This window comes from Eretmochelys imbricata, chromosome 7, assembly GCF_965152235.1.
Source record: "Eretmochelys imbricata isolate rEreImb1 chromosome 7, rEreImb1.hap1, whole genome shotgun sequence".
Taxonomy (NCBI): Eukaryota; Metazoa; Chordata; order Testudines; family Cheloniidae; genus Eretmochelys; species Eretmochelys imbricata.
The window spans coordinates 25,140,698-25,161,911 of NC_135578.1; the positions used below are offsets into that span (position 1 = coordinate 25,140,698).

The 21,214-nt window shown below is 45.1% G+C and overlaps 1 protein-coding gene across 1 annotated transcript; it reads right to left on the reverse strand.

Moving 5' to 3' along the window:
* Positions 1-5,563: 5,563 nt before the first annotated feature.
* On the reverse strand, positions 5,564-11,786 carry PDE12 (phosphodiesterase 12). Its single transcript, XM_077821356.1, has 3 exons — positions 9,838-11,786; positions 7,675-7,753; positions 5,564-6,295 (listed from the first exon to the last, which is right to left on the reverse strand). Exons 1-3 carry the CDS (start codon positions 11,164-11,166, stop codon positions 5,853-5,855), a joined length of 1,851 nt encoding a protein of 616 aa, XP_077677482.1. The 5' UTR covers positions 11,167-11,786; the 3' UTR covers positions 5,564-5,852.
* Positions 11,787-21,214: the final 9,428 nt, after the last annotated feature.

Genomic DNA, 21,214 nt, shown 5'->3' on the forward strand with positions numbered 1-21,214 from the left:
AAAAGGCACTGTAGCTTTTTATAGTAGTTTATATCTGATGCATCCTCTCTGATCTAGCCATGCAGTCATTGCTCACGCACGCTTTCCATACAAGTCAGATGATTTTAAACTGAAAGAGGGACCAACGCACTAATCTAATAAGTCATTTCCAACTCCAAAGTCCGTTCAAACTGAGATTGTGTTTTGGAAACTAACTCTCTGAACTGGACACAAAAGACTAATGAAGATGGCTAGTGCTCTGACTGCTATAACAAGAAATCCTGAGTTCCTGAAGGTGGATTTTTACTCTTTGTTGGATGTGGAGCTCAGTGCAATATAATGAACAAATTGGCATTGACCTAAAAATCTTTTAACATAACTTCATGCAGAATATTTTATATTTGTATATACCAGAAGATTAGGAATATTCTATAGCTAAGATGGCCAAATAATGAAAAAAATTTATGGTTGAATTCTGAACAGATCATCTGTTTTACTTTGTTCCCTTTATCAGTCATATGAAGATTTGCAAAAAATGGATGGGTTTTTATTTGCCTGAATCTTGGGGGAATAATTATGCTTCACATAATGGCATTTAGCTATAGCCATTCATACGGATCTGTAATTCATTATTTGCCTTTTTCAAAATATTCTAGTAATCTATTTAAATACAGGGCAGAAACCTGAGTCAACTCCCCTATCACAAATAGGGGCTAGTTGAAGCGAACAGTTCATGAGCAACCTATCAGCAAAACTTGTTCACGTAAACTATTTGATCAGTATCTGGCAGCGGTTCCTGAATGATTTGCAGACAGAAAAAGTGCTTGGTATTAAATTGTGAACGGCTCTATGCTGTGTACAATTCCATTGTAAATACTTTGTTGTTTGTCCTAGTTTTAAGTTAAATTATTAGCAATAAAATTTTTTTGTCAAACGTGTGTATTTCTGTAAAAGTAAATGAGGGGAATAGTATAGGGGTAATCTTTGCCTGTGGGGCTAGGTTAAGGCAGGATGGGTGTGACACACAACCCCAGCAGGCCTTCTGTATGACTGTATCTCTCCTTTTTTTGGTGAAGGTTTGAGGTCCCTTAAGGATAGGCATCCCGGGTGCTTGCTCTGTTGTAGAGAAGAACGTCTTGGAGCAATGTTCTGTCTGTCACTCGTTCTCCAAGAATACAGTGTGAAAGCCACCTTGATGAAGTGGTTCCTTCTAGAGAGACCAATGCAGGCTGCTTCAGCCACTGGGAGGGAGGCTACAACCTGGCCTCAGTTAGACCTATTAATTCCCCACAGAGCTGTGATTCTATGCCACCCTCCCAGGTTCTGTCTGCTTTGTGGACCTATTATTCATCATTAGCCCAGACATCTGCTAGGCAGGTTCCTGTCCCCAGTAACTGATAAGCTGACACTGAAGGGTCACTAGCCACATGATTAATCTCAGGTTCATTCATACAAGGGCCATAAACCTGAGGAGACTCTGGTACTAACTTCCAAGTCTGCACAGGTGCTGCCCTCTAATTTGGCAGACTACAGTAGTCTTAGGCCTGGCCCTTCCTCACTGAGCCTGGGCCCAAATGCCTCGGAACCTGAACCATTGGCACCCAGGGTCTCTGTGATCACAGCCCCATCTACTTTCCACATTGTTATTGATTTCCTCTGTCTTACTCCCCCTCCCCCCCCCCCCCCTTTTGGCACCAAAACCATAGCTGGAGCCAACTGTTATCACTGCCCTGATACTAGAGTCCCCTCTCTGTGAGGGATTGAGGGTGGTGATATCCAAACCCCCAGCCATGTAGTCACCAATATACCAGATTAGAGAGGTAGCCTCTGTACCTTCATCCCTCCTCACCCTTAGGTAACACAGTAGAGTCAGGAAGAAAGGGCTTATCCTATCTGGGCCTTCCCCCTGGCTATGTATCCTCCCCTCAACATTCTCACTACTCATAGCCTTACTGGACATGCTGGGTTGTGCCGCCATGTTGCTTGCATCAAGTCTCAGGGGATCACCCTTTCCAAAGAGACCAATTATATCATCACAGACAAGCCCATTGGTACAGCCACAGATATTTGAAAAGCAAGAGAGTGAGGAAGAACTTCATTACAGGCTGTGGTGGATGTATCTAGTGCAAGCTTGCACCGTTGCCATGAAGAGGTGTTATGCTATTCCTAAGCATTGCTCATAATTTTTAAAGGCAAAACAGCTGCCTTAGTTGCTTCCGAAGCCAGGGGGAGAGTCAATCAACATTTCCTTCCTCCCTTGCTACTCTAGCTGTTTAAATATACTTATAGGCATTCTGAAATCCAGCCACTGTATACTCTGTAACAGAGCACACATTGCACTTCTTTATCCCCTTTGGAGGCCTTCCAAGTGTTTTACTGTAATTGGGATGTATTAGCTAAATTTTGTAGATATGAAAACTGAGGCATAAAAAGTTTTAAGTGCCTTATCCCATGTCCCACAGTGTAATCCTGATAAAGTTGCTGAACGGCTGTACAGAACTTTGTGAAACCAACATAAAATATCTTACTCTCAATAACTCTATTCACAATCAAGTGTTTCATTCAGCATTACTTTTTCCCAAAGCAAGCACGAGCATCCACATATTGCAATTACTTTACTTCAGAACTTATCTAACTTTGGTCCATGACCATGGAAGGCTGCTTGCTGGTAGACAGCAGAGCTGACAGACCATGTGGCAATGGCTCTACGAGTTAGAAATACATAAATATTTTTTCCATGACACTAGTTACCAGAGCTGGTGCGTTCACAACTCTATTAAGTCTGAGAGCTCCCTCCCCCACACACATAGGCATCTGTACTGGATAGCTTGCTTTCAAAAGGTACAAACAGCAGGGAGATAGAGTACAGTGATGCTACAGTTTGTACATGTAAATGATGGTGAATTGGCTATATGATTTTGAACCACAAAAGTATAGGCCACACTGGAATATAGGCTATCAGAAAGAGAATTACCCTAGACAATTACATACGAGAATAAAAAGCCTTCTGCCCCAGAGTTCTTCACCGCCTTAGGTGAAACACATAATTTAAGACTCAAAGGCCTTATCAGAAAACAACTTTAATCAAAATATCTTACATGCAAGATGCAATGGATACATAGTTGGTAAGCAGGGTGGTATAAACATGTACTTATGGCATGTTTTTACATATGTACATTAGTCTGATTCAAAATGATTTTTCATCATTTATTTTTGAGCACCCAAAAGCTTCACAAACACTCCCTATTCAAGAGCTTACAGTCTAAACACAAAATGCACCAAATGAAAACAAATTGAGAGCAGCAGGTAACAAGTTATAGTAACATCCCACGGTAATTCACACCAGTTGTACAGTTAGTGTTAATTTTCCATGGTCAGCAACCCTCTTAATCCACATTTCCCCACCATCCTCCCACCCATAGGTGTCTGTCAGCAGTGAACTCCAGCCCCTCAGTTTAGGCCTGCTCCACCCATTCCCTTCTAAGAATCATCTCTCTTCCCCTCAATGGAAGAGCTCAAAAGGCTCTGAGGGCTGGAAAGTAAAAGTTATCTGTTGGCTGTTCCAGCAGCAGCAGTGTCTGTCTCTACTCCCATAGCCAGCACCAGTCACAAGGGGGAAGGCTCCATTCCAATAGAGAGTCCAGGGAGAGGAAACAGTGCATGTGCTTGGACCTTGTGCCATAGGACTTTCCTCCCATTTCTCTTGGTAAGAGAAAGAAGTTCCTCTCCTGGCCTGTTCTTTCTACTCTCCCACCATAAAGGTTATAACAGTTTCAGTCTCTATCCTTGCCTAGCAGCAGCCACCTACCCTGTGAGGAGGCTCTATAGCCCATGAGGTGCCAAGGAGAGTGGCAATACTTAGACCCCCATACTTGTTTGACTGGTACCAACTGTCACATAATTAAGGGTTCAGCTCATAGGAGGCTTACATATCACATTTTTAAAAACACCATGGAACAATTGCCCATATCAGCATGTATAGTACTATGAAAATGCTACCACTGTATTTATTACTATGAGGTACATGTATGGACCTTGTCTGAGTGTCAGGTTAGTTTGCACTGTTTGGTTGTTCCTTGGGTCAAGCAACAGGAGCAGAGTTAGGTAAGGTTTTTTTTATGTCCCAAGTCTGTGCATCCCCACAGTTTTCAGTTTAGCAACTTTTTTCATTTTAAATATTCAGTTTAACTTTTGCATTACGAGGAAGCCACAATGTTCTAATGCATTTCTAGTGTTCCTATCTGCATGATATGTGCCTTTTTATAATGTATAGGGGTGAGAATTCTTTTTGATTTTTCAGCATTAGACATTCAGAGCTTGTTTTGTCCTGGAAGGCACTAATAACCAGAAAACTAGTCAAATGAGGACAATAATATCAGGAGTTGAGGGAAAGTTATCAACTAAAACAAGAAGCATTAGTAAAACTCTATAAATCTTTTGTTTGCAGAACCTCTTCAGTTTCCATGACCAACATTTTGGAGAAAGGAAGCCCTGGGTAGTGGGTGTTTAAATAATTAAATATGATTTCCAGTAAGGTATGGATATAATGTACATAATAATATATAATATAATATTATGTATAATGTACATCCTTAGACATCCCAAATATTCCCCAACATAACCAGGAAAGACTAGACTTGTTATTGCTAAAATGAAAGTGTAAGCAAAAAAAAAAAAAAATTTTTTTTAAGTTAAGAAAGCTTTCAGGCCTTCTTTATGATGGAAAAAAAATCGAGCAAATCCAACTTTTAAAAATCTTTGCAAGTCACCTTTAAGCATTTGCACCCAAATAATTAGATACATATTACTTATGTGAAGTGTTATTTTCTTCCCCTCCCCCCCAGACCAGGACGGAATTGTTCTCCAGAAGCAACTAATGCTTCCCTGCAAATCAAAAACTGACAAGATAAATTTAAAAAGCTCCTTCCCACCCAAACTGTATTAGGAAACTGACCTAAAACTTTTAGTATGTTTTCTAATGCTAGATATAGGTAACAGTAGGAATCAATACTCAAAAGTAAATACAGGTCTTACATATTTTTATTTTCAGTAAACTTGATACTGGTTTACAATAATCGACAACTGGTCTTTAAATCTGGTTTTTTTCCATTTCTTTTAAAGGTCAAGAAGAGCCTTTCAGTGGCTACAAATACATTAAGTGGGCAAGAAAAATGGTTCTTAAACCATTTTAATCCTAAAATTTAATATGGTTTTATGTTGATTGTACAAATCTATTCAGATGTTGGTATCTGGTTAGAAAGTATCTTGTCAAAAAAAGGAGTAGTACACTGAACATGCAGCTTGCTAAAGCCTAGAGAAGCATCAGGAATGCTAAATGAATAAATTTATATTTTTGAGTATTTAAAAAGAAGGAGGTGACATTTGTCCTGCATTGAAAGTAGTTTTAATTGATTTGATTCAACACAACTCATTTGCTTACCCTCTTTTATATCCTATTCTGAATTATACAAACAGGGTTCAGTTCATGTGTACTTTTATAGAAATCAGATTAGATTCATACATCTGTAACAAAATAATCTCTTAATCAGTTAAAAACACCTATAAAAAGGTATGATAATCTAACTTTTCTTTTTTTAAAACATCCTCATCTTTCTTAAATATATTTGGACTTCCTATTAGTGTAGAAAAAGGGAAAGGGGAAGCTATGTCATGCAAATGTTATGAACAATCAGACAAAACGCTCAGTAAGAAATTTATAATCAAAATGACAGGCATGTGAACTTTTTTCCAATAATCAGTTTAGCTTCCTTCTTTATAAAGGTACATACAAGCCGGGATACAAGGTAAGTTCCCTTAAAGTAAACAAATTCCTTCTTTAAAGGCCCGGAACAAATGCCATGCAAATGTTAGTCTTATTTCCACTTTAAATCACATATTAATGCTATATGATCTGAGGGATGAGACACACTTGGCAAGGCCTGATGGGTTGTAACTTCTTCATGACTTGGCAATGGAATTACTTGTTCAACCTCTAAAGCATTTATGTCAATGAATATGTAGTCCAGGCATCCATGAAACCCACCAACATAATTTGTATAAGCAGGTTCTCCACAAGCACTTTGCAGTTTGAAAGGATGAGTTAGAGACATATTGCATCTTTCTTCTTCTCCATTAGAGACCCAGTCTTCATGATCCTCAGCAACACTGCCACTGTTGATAAACCTATACATTCCAGTTGAAGGTGTACTATTAAAATCACCGCAGAATATGACAGGTATGCCAGGATACAGATCACATGTAACATGCCTAATATGAGACAAAGCTACAGCAATTTGGATGAGACGGATGTTTCCACCTACGAACATAAAAGCATGTTAATTAAGTATTCTATTTATTCAGTAGTTTCAAATGAGTTTTATAAACCACTGCTGACTGATAGTTTGCAGCAATATACATTTTAAAACTGTTAGCAAGGCTTCAACTTCGGTGCATGATTATAGGGACTGTGCACCTTTAAAAACATACCCCTGCAATTTTCCCTCCCAAGTAAGAGTGAATCTAGAGAAACCAAATACCTTCTTTGCTAAGGATTGAGCAGGGGCCTTTTTCACCCTTGCTCAGTTAATCCCTGGCCTAATAGGGCACTGGCTTCACCCCACCATCTCAGTGGCTTTTTTCTGCCCCTACATCCTTTAGGACAGGGGTGGGCAAACTTTTTGGCCCGAGGACCACATCAGGGTTGCGAAATTGTACGGAGGGCCAAGTAGGGAAGGCTGTGCTTCCGCAAACAGCCTGCCCCTCCTCCATCCACCCCCTCCACTTCCTGCCCCCCTCAGAATCCCCGCCATCCAACCCCCCTGCTTCTTGTCTGCTGACCGCCCCCTCCCAGGAACCCCCATCCCTAAGTGCCTCCCCAGAACCCCAGGCCTTATCCAACAACTCCCTGTTCCCTGTCCCCTGACTGTCCCCCGGGACCTTCTGCCCCTTACCCAACCCCCCCACTCCCTGCTCCCTTACCATGCCACTCAGAGCAGCATGACTGGCAGTTGTGTCGCCTGGCTGCAGCCAGCCACACTGCCACGCTACCCAGCAGGAGCTCGTAGCCCTACTGTCCAGAGCACTGCTGGCGCAGCGAGCTGAGGCTGTGGGGGTGGGGGAACAGCAGGGGAGGGGCCAGGAGTTCAGGGGCCGGGCATGACAGTGCCAGGGGCAGGATGTGGCCCGCGGGCTGTAGTCTGCCCACCTCTGCTTTAGGAACACCAAGAAACAGGAAGTAATCTCCCCTCCTAGTTCTTGCGCCTAGAAGGGAGACGTGGTTTGAGAGGCCCAATTTGCTTCCTCTGCTGTCAATACCACAACATCAGTTACATTGAGTACAGAGGGAGTCACACTCTGTAAACCCATCTATATTAGCAAATTACAGATTGGGGTGGAATGTGGAATACAATAATTTTTGCTTTAGCTATATTCTGAACATTCCTAAACAAGCAAGACTACACTCTATCACGATATAACATAATCCTCCAATCCAGTTGGTGCAGCAGTTAAAGATCCCATTATGAGAAGGAATGAACTAAGGAAATCCTCATCTCCATAAGGAAAAATGAGGAATTGTAAGAAGTAGGGAGAAATCCTTCCATTCAGAAAAGTGTGAAATGCAAATTCTAGTTGTGTAGGAAAAATGCTACTAAATCTAGCTAATAATATAGACATATATAACATCAGTAAAGTTACCTTTTGGATGCCAGTATAGATGAGTATTAGCTATACAAATCTTCCTTGAAGGATCATTCGTAGACTGAAGAACTGAAACCTGCACGAAACAGCACTCTTTTACAAAATGTTAAATCAGAAAATGCTTTACAGGCCTCAGAGAGCCTATGTAGAATTATGAATTATTAGTGATTAATCAACTTGTACCTTGGTGACAATACAATTCACATTTTTATACATCTCTTTCTACACATTATTTTGAATGTTAAAGTCAAATATTATAAGCAATAAACAGTTTTTGAAAAACAGTGTACCTGACAGGAAATAGCCCATGTACACTAACTACACATACCATTATAAAATTTCTCCCCCACAAAAAGCCATGACCCGTGACAATTATAGTACTTTGTCAGTTCTAGAACTAGTAAAACAAGTGTTTGTAAAATAAGTCATTTGACAAATTCCAGCGAAATTAATGTATTTGCCAAATACTATTTTAACCAGCCCTGTCTGTCAAGTCTCCTGCTTTTGCTATACTTTTTCTTTTGCATTTCACTCTCTTTCTTGTAAAAGATCTTGGTGGAGCTTTTCCCAAGTTTTTTCCTTCTCCATTCTTCCACCCCCTCTGCAGCAACAACACTTGAGTTGTTTCTCTGCACTGAGGAAGCCACTAGTTGGGAAGTTAGCAATCTAAAACTTTTGTTTAAAAGAAAAAGTTATCAGGCACCAGGAAAAGTTTGTACTCACACTGGCCCTTGGGGTAAGTAGATTTTTCAAGCCTTGTAAATGAGATTATATTTGTCACTGCCACAAGACTCCATGTCAGTTACTGGGATTTCTGACCTGGGCTGTGATCCTGCAAACACTTATGTGGATGCTTAACTTTAATTACGAGAGTAGTCAATGGGTCTACAAACATGAAAAGTTAAGCACGTGCATAAATATTTGCAGGATTGGGGCCTAAATTTTCTTAATGTCACAAACAGGGCAGTCACTATCTCACATGCACACCCCACTTGTATGTCTACAGTGTTTCAAAATCAGATAACCAATGCCCCCAAAGTTTATTAAAATTTAGAATAAAAATATTTTCTAAACTAAAATCAGATCTGATACTTTAGAAGATCTGACACACTCCAATGTTTTGTTATATCACTCTTAAGAATTCACTTTAAAATGGTTTGAAGACAGAAAGAAACCAAAGAAAATGAATACATCATTTAAAACTGGCAGGATCATTTTTAATCAAGCCCACATTCTAAAGGGCAGAAATCAGGGGAAGAGAGCCGACACTGGCCCCGTGTACCCAGCTGGGTGAATGGCGAAGACTCTGACACTACCACCTATCAAAACACATTTCCTTGTTTTACACATTAAGCAGTGTGACATTCTGCCTGATTCTCAAAACCCTCCATAACCTAGGGCTTGTCTACACTTACCGGGGGATCCACGTGCAGCGACTGATGCATCGGCAGTTGATTTACTCAAGAAGAGTAGGGGGAGTCAATGGGAGAGCATCTCCTGTCGACATCATGTAGTGTGGTCACCGCGGTAAGTAGATCTAAGCTACATTGATTTGAGGTACACTATTCAAGTAACACAAACTGCCTAGCTTAGATTGAATTTCCCCTCTAGCATAGACAAGGGCTTGCTCCAGCATAGACAGACTCTATGGCTATGTCTACACTACCACGGTAAGTCGACCTATGCTAGGCACCTCCAGCTACGTGAATAACGTAGCTGAAGTCGACGTACCTTAGGCTGAGTTACCGCGGGGTCTACACCGTGGGGGGGTCAATGGGGGAAACTCTCCCGTTGACATACCTTACTCTTCTCGTTGGGCGTCCAGTACAGGGGTCGACTGGAGAACGATCTGCTATCAATTTGGCGGGTCTTCAGTAGACCCGCTAAATCAATCACCCGTGGATCCATCACAGAACATGGACCCCAGCTGTAGTGTAGACATAGCTTATGGTTCCTACCCTACTCACAATCACAACTCTGCCTGCCTGAGAACCTTTTACTCTATTACTGCTCTGTCCCTTCTTTTTCCTTCTACCAGTAGTTCTATAGTGAACCTCCTCCTAAACAGTGATAGTGCCTCCCACTGGCTCTGCAGCCTGATTTCCTGGGGGTTGGACACACCAATTTGAGGGGCAGAGCTGCTGTACAAACAGCTGGTACCTGCAGCACAGAAGATCTCTGCAGCACCTTCTCCTGGGCTAAGCGGTAGGGGGCTAGCTTGTCCCGCAGCTCCTTGTGTAGTGGGTCGGAGACCAGGGCCTCATTGAAGGCGATATCGTGCTCGCTAAGCAGGCTGAATTTATCCCTGCGGTAGAAAGTGGCCAAGCCTTCATGCTGCTTCTCCTTGATCCTGAAGAGCCCCTCGAGGCCGAAAGCGTCCAGCGCCGGGGCCAAGCTATCGGCGAAGACGGACTTGTCCACCTCCTGCAAGCAGATGAGATCGGCGCTGTAGCCGGCCAGCTCCTTCTTGAGCAGGTTCTGCCGGTAGTCGAGCTCCAGCGCGTAGGGCGCGCAGTAGGGGTAGAGCACGGTCCGCGAGTGCTCGGTCTGAGCATAGATGTCGGCCAGAACGTTGTAGGAGACGGTGCGGATTAAGCCTTCCCCGGACACCTTCTTGGTGTAGAGGTGCCGGGAGTCGAAGGTACAGGCGCCGGGCCCGGCCTCCACGGGGCCGCTGCTTTCCACCTCCCGGGGGAGCCCGTAGCGCTGCTGGCTGTTGCCCGGGGTGCAGTGAAGCTTGAGGCGCAGTCCGATATGCGCGTTGGTCGGCGTGAAGACGCGGTCCCGGACCGGGGCTTCTACCCAAATGGCGCCCCCCGGGGAGGGCTCGTCCCCGCCGCCCCCTGGCTGCTCCCGGTACCATCGGAAGAGGCAGTGCTGGGGCGCGCCGAATTCGGTGTGGATCTTGGGGCAGACGGGGAAGCCGGCGAGCAGCGAGCGAGGCAGCTGGAGCTCGATGACTGACGGCGGGTTCCGCTCCACCTGGTACTTGACTTCGCCGATCTGCAGCACGGCGCCGTCCTGCCAGGCCTCGGCATTGGACACGTCTTCAGCCACGGACTCCCCGTCCCGCGAGAAGAGGCGCACGGCGAGCGGCGCCGTCGGCACCGGCTCCCCGGCCGGGCCCGCCTCCGCCCGCGCTTTCTTGCTCTTCTTGGCCGCCTTGGCGTGGCCCTTGCCGGCGTTGGTGGCGATGCGGGCCAACGCCCGGCCTAGCGGCTCCGTCTGGTCCCGCTGCATGTGCTTGGCGCTCCCGTCACACAGCACGAACCACAGGCTCATCTTAGGCTCCGACGGGACGCAGCGCACGACAGCCCGCTCCATGTGGCCAGGCGGGTCTCCGCAGGCAGGGCCGGGGGGAACCGCGCCGCCGCCGCGGCTAAGGAAAGCGGCCGATCGGCAGCGGAGCCTCGTCGGGCCGGCAGCGGCTCGTAGCTCCCCCCACAGAAGGCTCCACATGAACCAGCCCGCCCGGCATCCACCATTCATCGGCCGCCGCTGCGTTCCGGCTCCGGGCAGCGCGCGCCAAGACAGCCTCACATTGGTGACAGCACATTCGCTTGCAATTGCCTGGAAACCCGCGCTGGGGCAAAAGGAGAGGAGCTGAGCGGCGCGTCGCAAGTGCTGATGGGTACTGGGGTAGTCATATACCGGAAATGACGAAAGGGAAGGCCCAACCGTGGGATATGCATTTGTCTTTGGAGGTAGTCATGGGCATAGGCCGGAAGTGCTGACTATTTACTTCCTGTAGAAAGAGGTAGTAAAGCTCGGGGGAAGTGAGAAGCATCTAGTGCTGATCCTGCCGAGCGCGTACCGCGGTTGGAGGTCGGGTGGGAGCAGGCAGCCTGGGGTCATGGGCGCCCCTTTGTAGCTCTCGGAGCTTTATCTAAGTGGTTTCCTTGGAGAAAATAATCTGTGTCCTTTGCAGGTCTCTAGGGAGTTGCCCCTTCTCCCTCCCCTGAGATGTCAGGCCTTAGTGGGGGCCATGCCTATGATCAGTTCTCTTCAGTCCCTTTTTCCAGGGCTAAGCAGCTGGGACAGTTTGGATGAAGTAGATAAACGAAACACTAAGTATCTCTGATATTAACAGCAAAATTCTGCGCCCCCAGGGGGAGAGCCTTTAAACACTTCCTAAAATGAGCCCCCAAGAAGGGATTCACTCTCCCAAATTAGTGAGATGTGAAAAGAGGAAGACTTGTCTCCTGAAAAAATTCAGACTTTTATAAGTTTCAGAGTAACATCTGTGTTAGTCTGTATTTGCAAAAAGAAAAGGAGTACTTGTGGCACCTTAGAGACTAACCAATTTATTTGAGCATAAGTTTTCATGAGCTACAGTTCACTTCATTGGATGCATACTGTGGAAAATACAAAAGATGTTTTTATACACATAAACCATGAAAAAATGTGTGTTTATCACTACAAAGGGTTTTCTCTCTCCCCACTTTTATAAGTTTCAGAGTAGCAGCTGTAAAGCATTCTTTAGCATAACACACCGTACATGTTATTGATGCCTGAGGTTTGGATTTATTTTCTACTTATCTGGTTCAGAATGTTTCATGTTTATTGAAAGAAAGATAAAAATAGAACAGTTCAATCACTTAAAGATGTGATATCTGTAAAAAGAGCCATTTTAGAAAAGTGTCAGTCAGTTGTAATGTTGAATTTAGCTATTCATAATTACGACTAAGACCTCAGTCCTGTAGCTGCCTCTGTGTGATCATTAAAGTCTGCTCACAAAGAGGCATTGGAAGGTCAAGAAGACCTTGGGTAAGTCATTTCAGTTATCTGTGCCTTAGTTTACCTATTTGTAAAATAAGAGGGAATGATCCTGAGCTCCTTGGTAAAGTGCTTTGAGATCTAATAATGAAAAGCACTGTAGGAACTAGATATTACTATTGTTATCATAGTGGGGCCTTGGTAAGTCTCATCACTTCCCTAGATCAAAGGTCTAGTTTTTGATTTTGTTACTGCTAACTTCCCCAGTAAAATTAAGTACAGGAGTCGTATCTGTTGTAGTTATACAGCAACCCCACAATCTTTCTTTTTTGATGAATTTATTCTCACAATGATCCAGTGAGATAGGAAAGTACTGTTATCCCTATTGTATTGATAGAAAACTGAGGCACAGATCCTCAAAGATATTTAGGTACCTAATTCCCATTGGTCAATGGGAGTTAGGTGACTAAATAATGTTGAGAGTCTGGGACAGAGACTTATGCCTTGCCTACAGTAGATAGGGTTTGCCTGTATAACTTTTACCAATTTCCTAAGTAAAATAAGGACTTTTTTTGCCACTGAATCTACTCTAGGGCTTTTGCTGACATAGCTATTTTGGTTAAAGCTGTGCTTTTTTTCATGCTTCTAACCAACGTACTCTGGCAGAACCTTTAAATGTAAACCAGGTTTAAGTGGTTTGACCATGGTCATGCAATAGGACTGTAGCACAGCAGGAAACTGAACTTAGCTTTTCTAAGTCCCAGGTTAGCACCGTAGTGACTGGATCATCCTTCTTGTCTAAATAAAAATAAAGCTGATTATGTATTTTATTAGAGTTAGTAGTAATATACTGTAATGCAAAGCTGAAAAAACTCTCAATACCCATATAAAATCCTGATGCAGCATTAAGTGAAACCTCACCCCTAGCACCTGTGTTAGCTTTAGGGATCCAGTCATTCAGTCATTGCAGGAATAGGGCTTGCATGCATAAATATTTGCAAGATCAGGTCCTAAAATTAAACTGTTTAAATACTGTTAAAGCCCATATCCTATAAATGAGATCAGGAGTGTGTGAAAATCATTTGCAGACTCCTAATATCTTGGGACCCAGATATCTAATATTTTGGTTCTTAATGATTAATTAATACATTTACACATGTATGGAGAAGGTACATTCTCTATGTCAGTTTAATCATTAGTGGTTTGTGCACTTCTCTACTATATACTCCAGTCTGAGTGCATTGAAACTTATTTGTCTGAACAGAGTTGAATATGTTGTGAAATCAACTGAATTACATAAAATAACAGTATTCTGTATGTAGGACACAGAGGTGGAAGTATATCCCCCAGAGACCCAACAATAGTGACATGAGAAGAGCACAGAAGGCTGTACACAGGTTGTTCTCTCTCTAGATGAGGCTTCTTTAAGAATCTTTAGGTATAAAGGGGCTTTGCAGGCATGGGATCCAATGAAGTAGGTGCAAACTTGGGGGTGGAAGAAGCTGCTGAAGCCCAATAATTTCCACGGAGCTGGCACATTCTCTATATACACTTGTTTAGCAAACAAAGTCACAGCTGGTGTTGGCAGAACAACTTGGACCCCTCCTCTGTGCATGTCTGATGCCGGTCCCCCCGGCGTTCCTCGTTGCCTCTCCCCTCACCGCCCCCGCCGGCTGAGATAACAAGCACGACGCGACCCCCTGCTGACTGAAGGGGGCGGGGCCGCTCGCTCTCTCCTCTCGGGCCGCCGCTGAGGGAACGGCCCTGCACTTGTCGCCATGGCAACCGCGTTGTTGATCCTGACGGGTAGCGCAGCCTTCTGAGGAGCAACGCGCTGCCGCCGTAGCCACCGCCCAGGCCCGGTCTGGTCCCGTTTGCCCCTGTCGGGACAACGAGCCCCCGGCCCCTTCTGGGTCCCGGGCAGCGGAGCGAGGTGAGGAGGGAGGGGGACAGGGATTACCCCCTCCTTCCTTTGCTGTGCCGCCCTCCATGCAGCAGGGAGCGGGTGAGGGGCTGTTACAGGCTGTGCCGCCCTCCCCGCGGCAGGGAGCGGGTGAGGGGCTGTTACAGGCTGTGCCGCCCTCCCCGCGGCAGGGAGCGGGTGAGGGGCTGTTACAGGCTGTGCCGCCCTCCCCGCGGCAGGGAGCGGGTGAGGGGCTGTTACAGGCTGTCCTGCCCTCCCCAGGGCCTGGTGCTGGGGCAGCAGCGAGAGGGCCGTGCTGCCTTCCCGGTGGCAGGGGGCAAGGAGTGTTACAGACTTTTATCTGGGGGAAACATGAGAGGGGGAATAGGCGATGTTGGTTTTATATAAATGTGCTTTGATGGTAGCTTTGTGCATTTCCAATTCTGCTTTTAAGCCTGAATTTGTGTTAGCCAAAGAACCTGCTCCATTATAGTCTAGCTTCTTTTACTGCTTGATCTTGCAATGAAAATGTAATCCTGCATTCATGTCATCAGTTATTTCTTCTCCCCTCCATAGCTTTTGTCTCTTTCCTATCTTCATTATCTACTTGGGCCTTGAGTTACTATCCAAACACACCCATCACCATCCTGTGGCTTGGCTTTTGTGTTTTACAACATAAGCCTCAGTCTAGTCTATGTCCCTGAGTTTGGCTTTCACCAGGGTTTATCTCTAGGACCTCCTGTGTCTTAATTTCCTCTCCCTAGAGAGCCACTTTCACATCCTTTGGGTATGTCTATATTACAAAATTAGGTCAATTTTATAGAAGTCGATTTTTAGAAATTTATTTTATACAATCATTGTGTATGTCCCCAATAAGCGCATTTAGGCAGCAGAGTGTGTCCTCAATACCGTGGCTAGCATCGACTTACGGAGCGGTGCACTGTGGGTAGCTATCCCACAGTTCCCGCAGTTTCCGCTGCCCATTGGAATTCTGGGTTAAGCTCCCAATGCCTGATGGGGCAAAAACATTGTCATGGGTGGTTTTGAGTACATGTCGTCAATCGCCCCTCCCTCTCTCCCTCCCTCTGTGAAAGCAACGGCAGACAATCATTTTGCGCCTTTTTTCCTGGGTTACCCATGCAGATGCCATACCACAGCAAGCATGCAGCCTGCTCAGGTCACTGCTGCTGTTGTGAGCATTGTAAACACCTCGTGCATTATCCTGGAGTATGTGCAGAATCGGGTTAAGAGACACCAGCCCAAGGACGATTGTGTTGAGGACATGGACACAGGCGTTCCTGAAAGCACAGGCTGTGGCAATTGGGACATCGTGGCGGCAGTGGGGCTAGTTGATACAGTGGAACACCGATTCTGGCTCCAGCAAACAAGCACAGACTGGTGGGACCGCATAGTGTTGCAAGTATGGGATGATTCCTAGTGGCTGCGAAACTTTCATATGCGTAAGGCCCCTTTCATGGAACTTTGTGAGTTGCTTTCCCCCGCCTGCAGCACAGGAATACCAAGATGAGATCTGCCCTGATAGTTGAGTAGCAAGTGGCAATAACCCTGTGGAAGCTTGCAACGCCTGACTGCTACTGGTCAGTTGGGAATCAATTTGGAGTGGGCAAGTCTACTGTGGGGACTGCTGTGATCCAAGTAGCCAGTGCAGTCACTGACGTTCTGCTGTCAAGGCTAGTGACTCTGGGAAATGTGCAGACATAGTGGATGGCTTTGCTGCAATGGGGTTCCCTAACTGTGGTGGGGCGATAGACGGAACGCATATCCCTATCTTGGCACTGGACCACCTTGCCAACCAGTACGTAAACTGCAAGGGGTACTTCTCAATGATGCTGCAAGCACTGGTTGATCACAAGGGACGTTTCACCGACCTCAACGTGGGATGGCCGGGAAAGGTGCATGACGCTCGCATCTTTAGGAACTTCGGGCTGTTCGAGCAGTTGCAAGAAGGGACTTACTTCCCAGACCAGAAAATTACTGTTAGGGATGTTGAAGTGCCAATAGTTTCCTTGGGGACCCAGCCTACCCCTTGCTCCCATGGTTCATGAAGCTGTACACAGGCAACCTGGACAGTAGTAAGGAGCAGTTAAACTATAGGCTGAGCAAGTGCAGAATGGTGGTAGAATGTGCCTTTGGACGTTTAAAAGCTCACTGGCGCTGTTGCTGACTAGGTTAGACCTCAGCGCAACCAACATTCCTATTGTAATTGCTGCTTGCTGTGTGCTCCATAATATCTGTGAGACTAAGGGGGAGATGTTTATGGCGGGGTGGGAGGTTGAGGCAAATCGCCTGGCGGCCGATTTTGAGCAGCCAGACACCAGGGCGATTAGAAGAGCACAGCTAGGCACACTGTGCATCAGAGAGGCTTTGAAAACCAGTTTCATGACTGGCCAGGCTATGGTGTGACAGTTGTATGTGTTTCTCCTTGCTGCAAACCCGCCCCCTTTGTTGATTTTAATTCCCTGTAAGCCAACCGCCCTCCACACTTCGATCACAGCTGGCAAAGGAAATAATGTAACTATTGTTTTGAAACCATGCATTATTTCTTTATTAATTAAAATAAAGTGAGATAACTGACAAGGTAGCCCAGGTGGGGTGGGGTGCGGGAGGAGGGAAGGACAAGACCACATTGCTACCAATCAAAACTTTTTGAATGACAGCCTTCTGTTGCTTAGGCCATACTCTGGAGTGGAATGGCTGGGTGCCCGGAGCCTCCCTCCCCGCGTTCTTGGGCATCTGGGTGAGGAGGCTATGGAACTTGGGGAGGAGGGCAGGCAGTTATACAATGGATGCAGCAGGGGTCTGTGCTCTTGTTGGCTTTCCTGCAGCTCCAACAGATGCTTCATCATGTCCATTTGTTCCCCCATTAGCCTCAGCATTTCCTCCTGCCTCTGCTCTTCACGCTCACTTAATGCTTTCCTGGCCTCTGCCACTGAATACCTCCATGCATTAAGCTGTGCCCTATCAGTACGGGAGGACTGCATGAGCTCAGAAAACATGTCATTGCGAGTGCATTTTTTTCGCCTTCTGATCTGCAATAACCTCAGGGATCGAGATGATAGGGGGAGCATAGAAACGTTTGCACTGGGGGGGAGATAAAAAGGGACAGTACAATTTAAGATGATATATTTCTGAGAACAAAAGGGAGACTCTTTCACAGTGAATCAAGCAATTCACAGCAGACAGCACATGTGCTTTAGGTACAACGTCACATTTTGCCTTTTATATTGAGCGCCTGCCAGTATGGTGACACATCACAAACGGCTGGGCAACAGAATTCGGTTTCCAGGCAGCCATGGTAAGCCTTTTGGTACGTGGGGTTGGCTTCTTATGCCTTCATAACATGTGGGAATGGTTTCAAACTGCAGCGCCATCCTTTCCCATAGCAAGCAAGGCCAGTTGGGTTTGCCGTTTAAAAGGAGGGGCTGCGGTTTTTGGGTGGATGTACAGTGCACACCTCTCCCCACCCCACCACGTGGCTATTCTCTGGGATGATCCCTTCACCCCTCCCCCCATCATGTGAGAGCAGCCCCTGACCTGTGTCCTGACCCCCCCACCCAGGGCAGATGGAGGGTCCGCAGCTCCTCACAGCTGCCTGGCCATGCAGCTCGTACCATGGTTGGGCTGCAGCTCTGAGATCCCGTCACCCGGCTGGAGCTGGGTAGGAGAGAGCCACACGAGTAGCTGTGGGGAGCCACAAACCCTTCACCTGCCCTGGGCGGTGGGCCTATGGGGCGGGGACATGGGCTGGGAGCTGCTCTCGGCCCCCCATCCTGGGCAGGTGAAGGGTCCATGGCTTACGGCCCACTCCAGTTTATGGCTTAGCTGCGGGCAGGGCCTGAGGCAGAAGGGGCGGGGCCTCTGGCAGAAGGGGAAAGGTGAGGGCCTTGACCCCCCCACTTTTGGGAAGGCTGTGCCATCTCTGTGTTGGCTCCTTTTAATAGAGACTCTTTTTGTCTTATTGAAAACCATCTGCAGTCATCCCTATTGGTCAGAGGCCTCTTTTTAGAAACTTCCCGTTATCTCATTAATTATTTTTTGAATTATTTTATTTCTTCTGGCCTTATCACTTACTATTATTCCTTTCACTTGCTAGTCAGGGCCTTTCTTTACAACACATATATGTTTCCTTAACCAAAATTAAGCTAACTTTAATTGTTTAATTTTATATTTATCCGCTACATAGCCAGAACCTTTTCATAGTCATCTTTGTGACCGTCTTCAATAAAGTCAAAGGATTTAAAGATATACTGTGCCTGCTTCCCCACAGTGTAAATTAAAGATGATTCCTGAATATCTTCAGTTTCTTTATGGATTTTTGTAGGAAATTGAAATCTTGCAAAACACTGCTTCCAGTCTGCCAATTGCGAAGGTTAGGCAAAGCTGAAGTTTGGTATGGGTGATAGGGTGGGTGATGGGGAAAGAGCTGAGAGGAGTTAATGCACTAGCCTCTGTCTGAGCAAAGAGAAGAGAGTTTGTTAATTTCTCAGCCCTCTACCTGGCATGCTGTCTGGAGTGGCTCACAACTCTGAATGCCTATCTATTCAGGACAGACTGTCCGAAAACAAGGGCAGACACCCCAAACTGGTGGTATATTCTATTATTAGATTTCACCAAGCCAGAAACAAATGTGAACTCCTGGGTCACTATACCAGTCTTACCATGTTTCAGAGTAGCAGCCTTGTTAGTCTGTCTCCACAAAAAGAAAAGGAGGACTTGTGGCACCTTAGAGACTAACAGATTACCATGTCTTACCATGGCGTCACAGACAGTCCCCTTAGACTTTCCACTCTATCGTGTCACCCAGACAAACTGAACTTTGTGATAAAAGATTACTTAAACCTAAAATCATACCATATCAGGTTTCTCCCAGTCCCAAAAGACCAGTCACTCACCCCAAATCAACTGGTACTCCAGATCTTACACCAAAGACAACACTGGCAGCCAATTCTGTAGCAAACTAACTATAGGTTTGTTAGCTAAGAAAAAAGAATGAGAGATTAAAGCAGGTAAAATATAATTACAGGTAAATCACAGTTTGTAACTCCAAATGGTGGCAGTGATGTAATAAACTGCTAGTTTTCCAAAAGTCTTTTCCTGGGCTACTCACATTAACTCTGGGGATCTCTGTCTTCTTGTTCAGTTTTTCTGCTCTGTTAGAATCCTTACAGTCCAGAGATGAAGGATCTTTTAATGAATTCATATTTATAGCTCTTTTATACTGTATAAATTGGTTAGTCTCTAAGGTGCCACAAGTACTCCTTTTCTTTGTACCCACATGGGCTTTTTCTTCGATGACTGATAGTGAGGAATGCATTCAGAGTCTTTGCCCTGGATCATCACACACAATGATCATTTGCTTTGAAATTAGCATTTTCTGTTTAAGTCCTTATGTTCTTCATTAGCATTTCACAAGATTTCTTTGATGGGTAATTTAGTTACAGGTTTCAGAGTAACAGCCGTGTTAGTCTGTATTCGCAAAAAGAAAAGGAGTACTTGTGGCACCTTAGAGACTAACCAATTTATTTGAGCATGAGCTTTCGTGAGCTACAGCTCACTTCATCAGATGCATACCGTGGAAACTGCAGCAGACTTTATATATACACAGAGAATATGAAACAATACCTCCTCCCACCCCACTGTCCTGCTGGTAATAGCTTATCTAAAGTGATCATCAGGTTAGGCCATTTCCAGCACAAATCCAGGTTTTCTCACCCTCCACCCCCCCACACAAATTCACTCTCCTGCTGGTGATAGCCCATCCAAAGTGACAACTCTTTACACAATGTGCATGATAATCAAGTTGGGCCATTTCCTGCACAAATCCAGGTTTTCTCACTCCCTCACCCCCCTCCAAAAACCCACCCCCATACACACACAAACTCACTCTCCTGCTGGTAATAGCTCTTTCCAAACTGACCACTCTCCAAGTTTAAATCCAGTAAATGTTTGCTGTTACCTTATAATAGGAATAGATAACCAAGAAGAATACAGTAACGACCCATTTGTTTTCATGAAGTTTACACATCTGAATACACCACTATACATTCAACAATTACTTTGATCTATCCTAATAGCAAGTAAATTGGCCTGAATACATTCTTACATCTAACAATCGCTTTTGATACTAACACACAAGTGAACTGGGCTGTGGCCCTGGTTTACCGGCATCAGAAGGCCTATTCAGGAGACAGTGAAAAAAATGGAGTACTAGTGGCACCTTAGAGACTAACCAATTTATGTGAGCATAGGCTTTCGTGCGCTACAGCTCACTTCATCGGATGCATTCAGTGGAAAATTTTCCACTGAATGCATCCGATGAAGTGAGCTGTAGCTTTCCACTGAATGCATCCGATGAAGTGAGCTGTAGCTCACGAAAGCTTATGCTCAAATAAATTGGTTAGTCTCTAAGGTGCCACTAGTACTCCTTTTCTTTTTGAGAATACAGACTAACACGGCTGCTACTCTGAAAACAGTGAAAAAAATGTTGATGCCCAGTCAAGAAAATCCAGAGATGTAGCTGACAGGTTGGAAACCTGAAGGACAGAATGAAAAGCGGGGACACCAGCAAAAGCCAGAGATGAGGCAGGTCTGTCAGAGATCTGGATGAAACACTTGACCATATTTACCAGAAGCCTTGATCTAGAAACCGTGCTCAAAACCAAGATTTTCACGTACAGATGAGTTGAGACAAAAAGAACAGTATAAGTCAAGTTTCAGAGTAGCAGCCGTGTTAGTCTGTATTCGCAAAAAGAAAAGGAGTACTTGTGGCACCTTAGAGACTAACCAATTTATTTGAGCATAACCTTTCGTTTGCTACAGCTCACTTCATCGGATGCAAGTTGTCAAGTTGTTCTTGTAGCATTTAGAGTCACATTCACTATTTCTAGTTATTTTCTT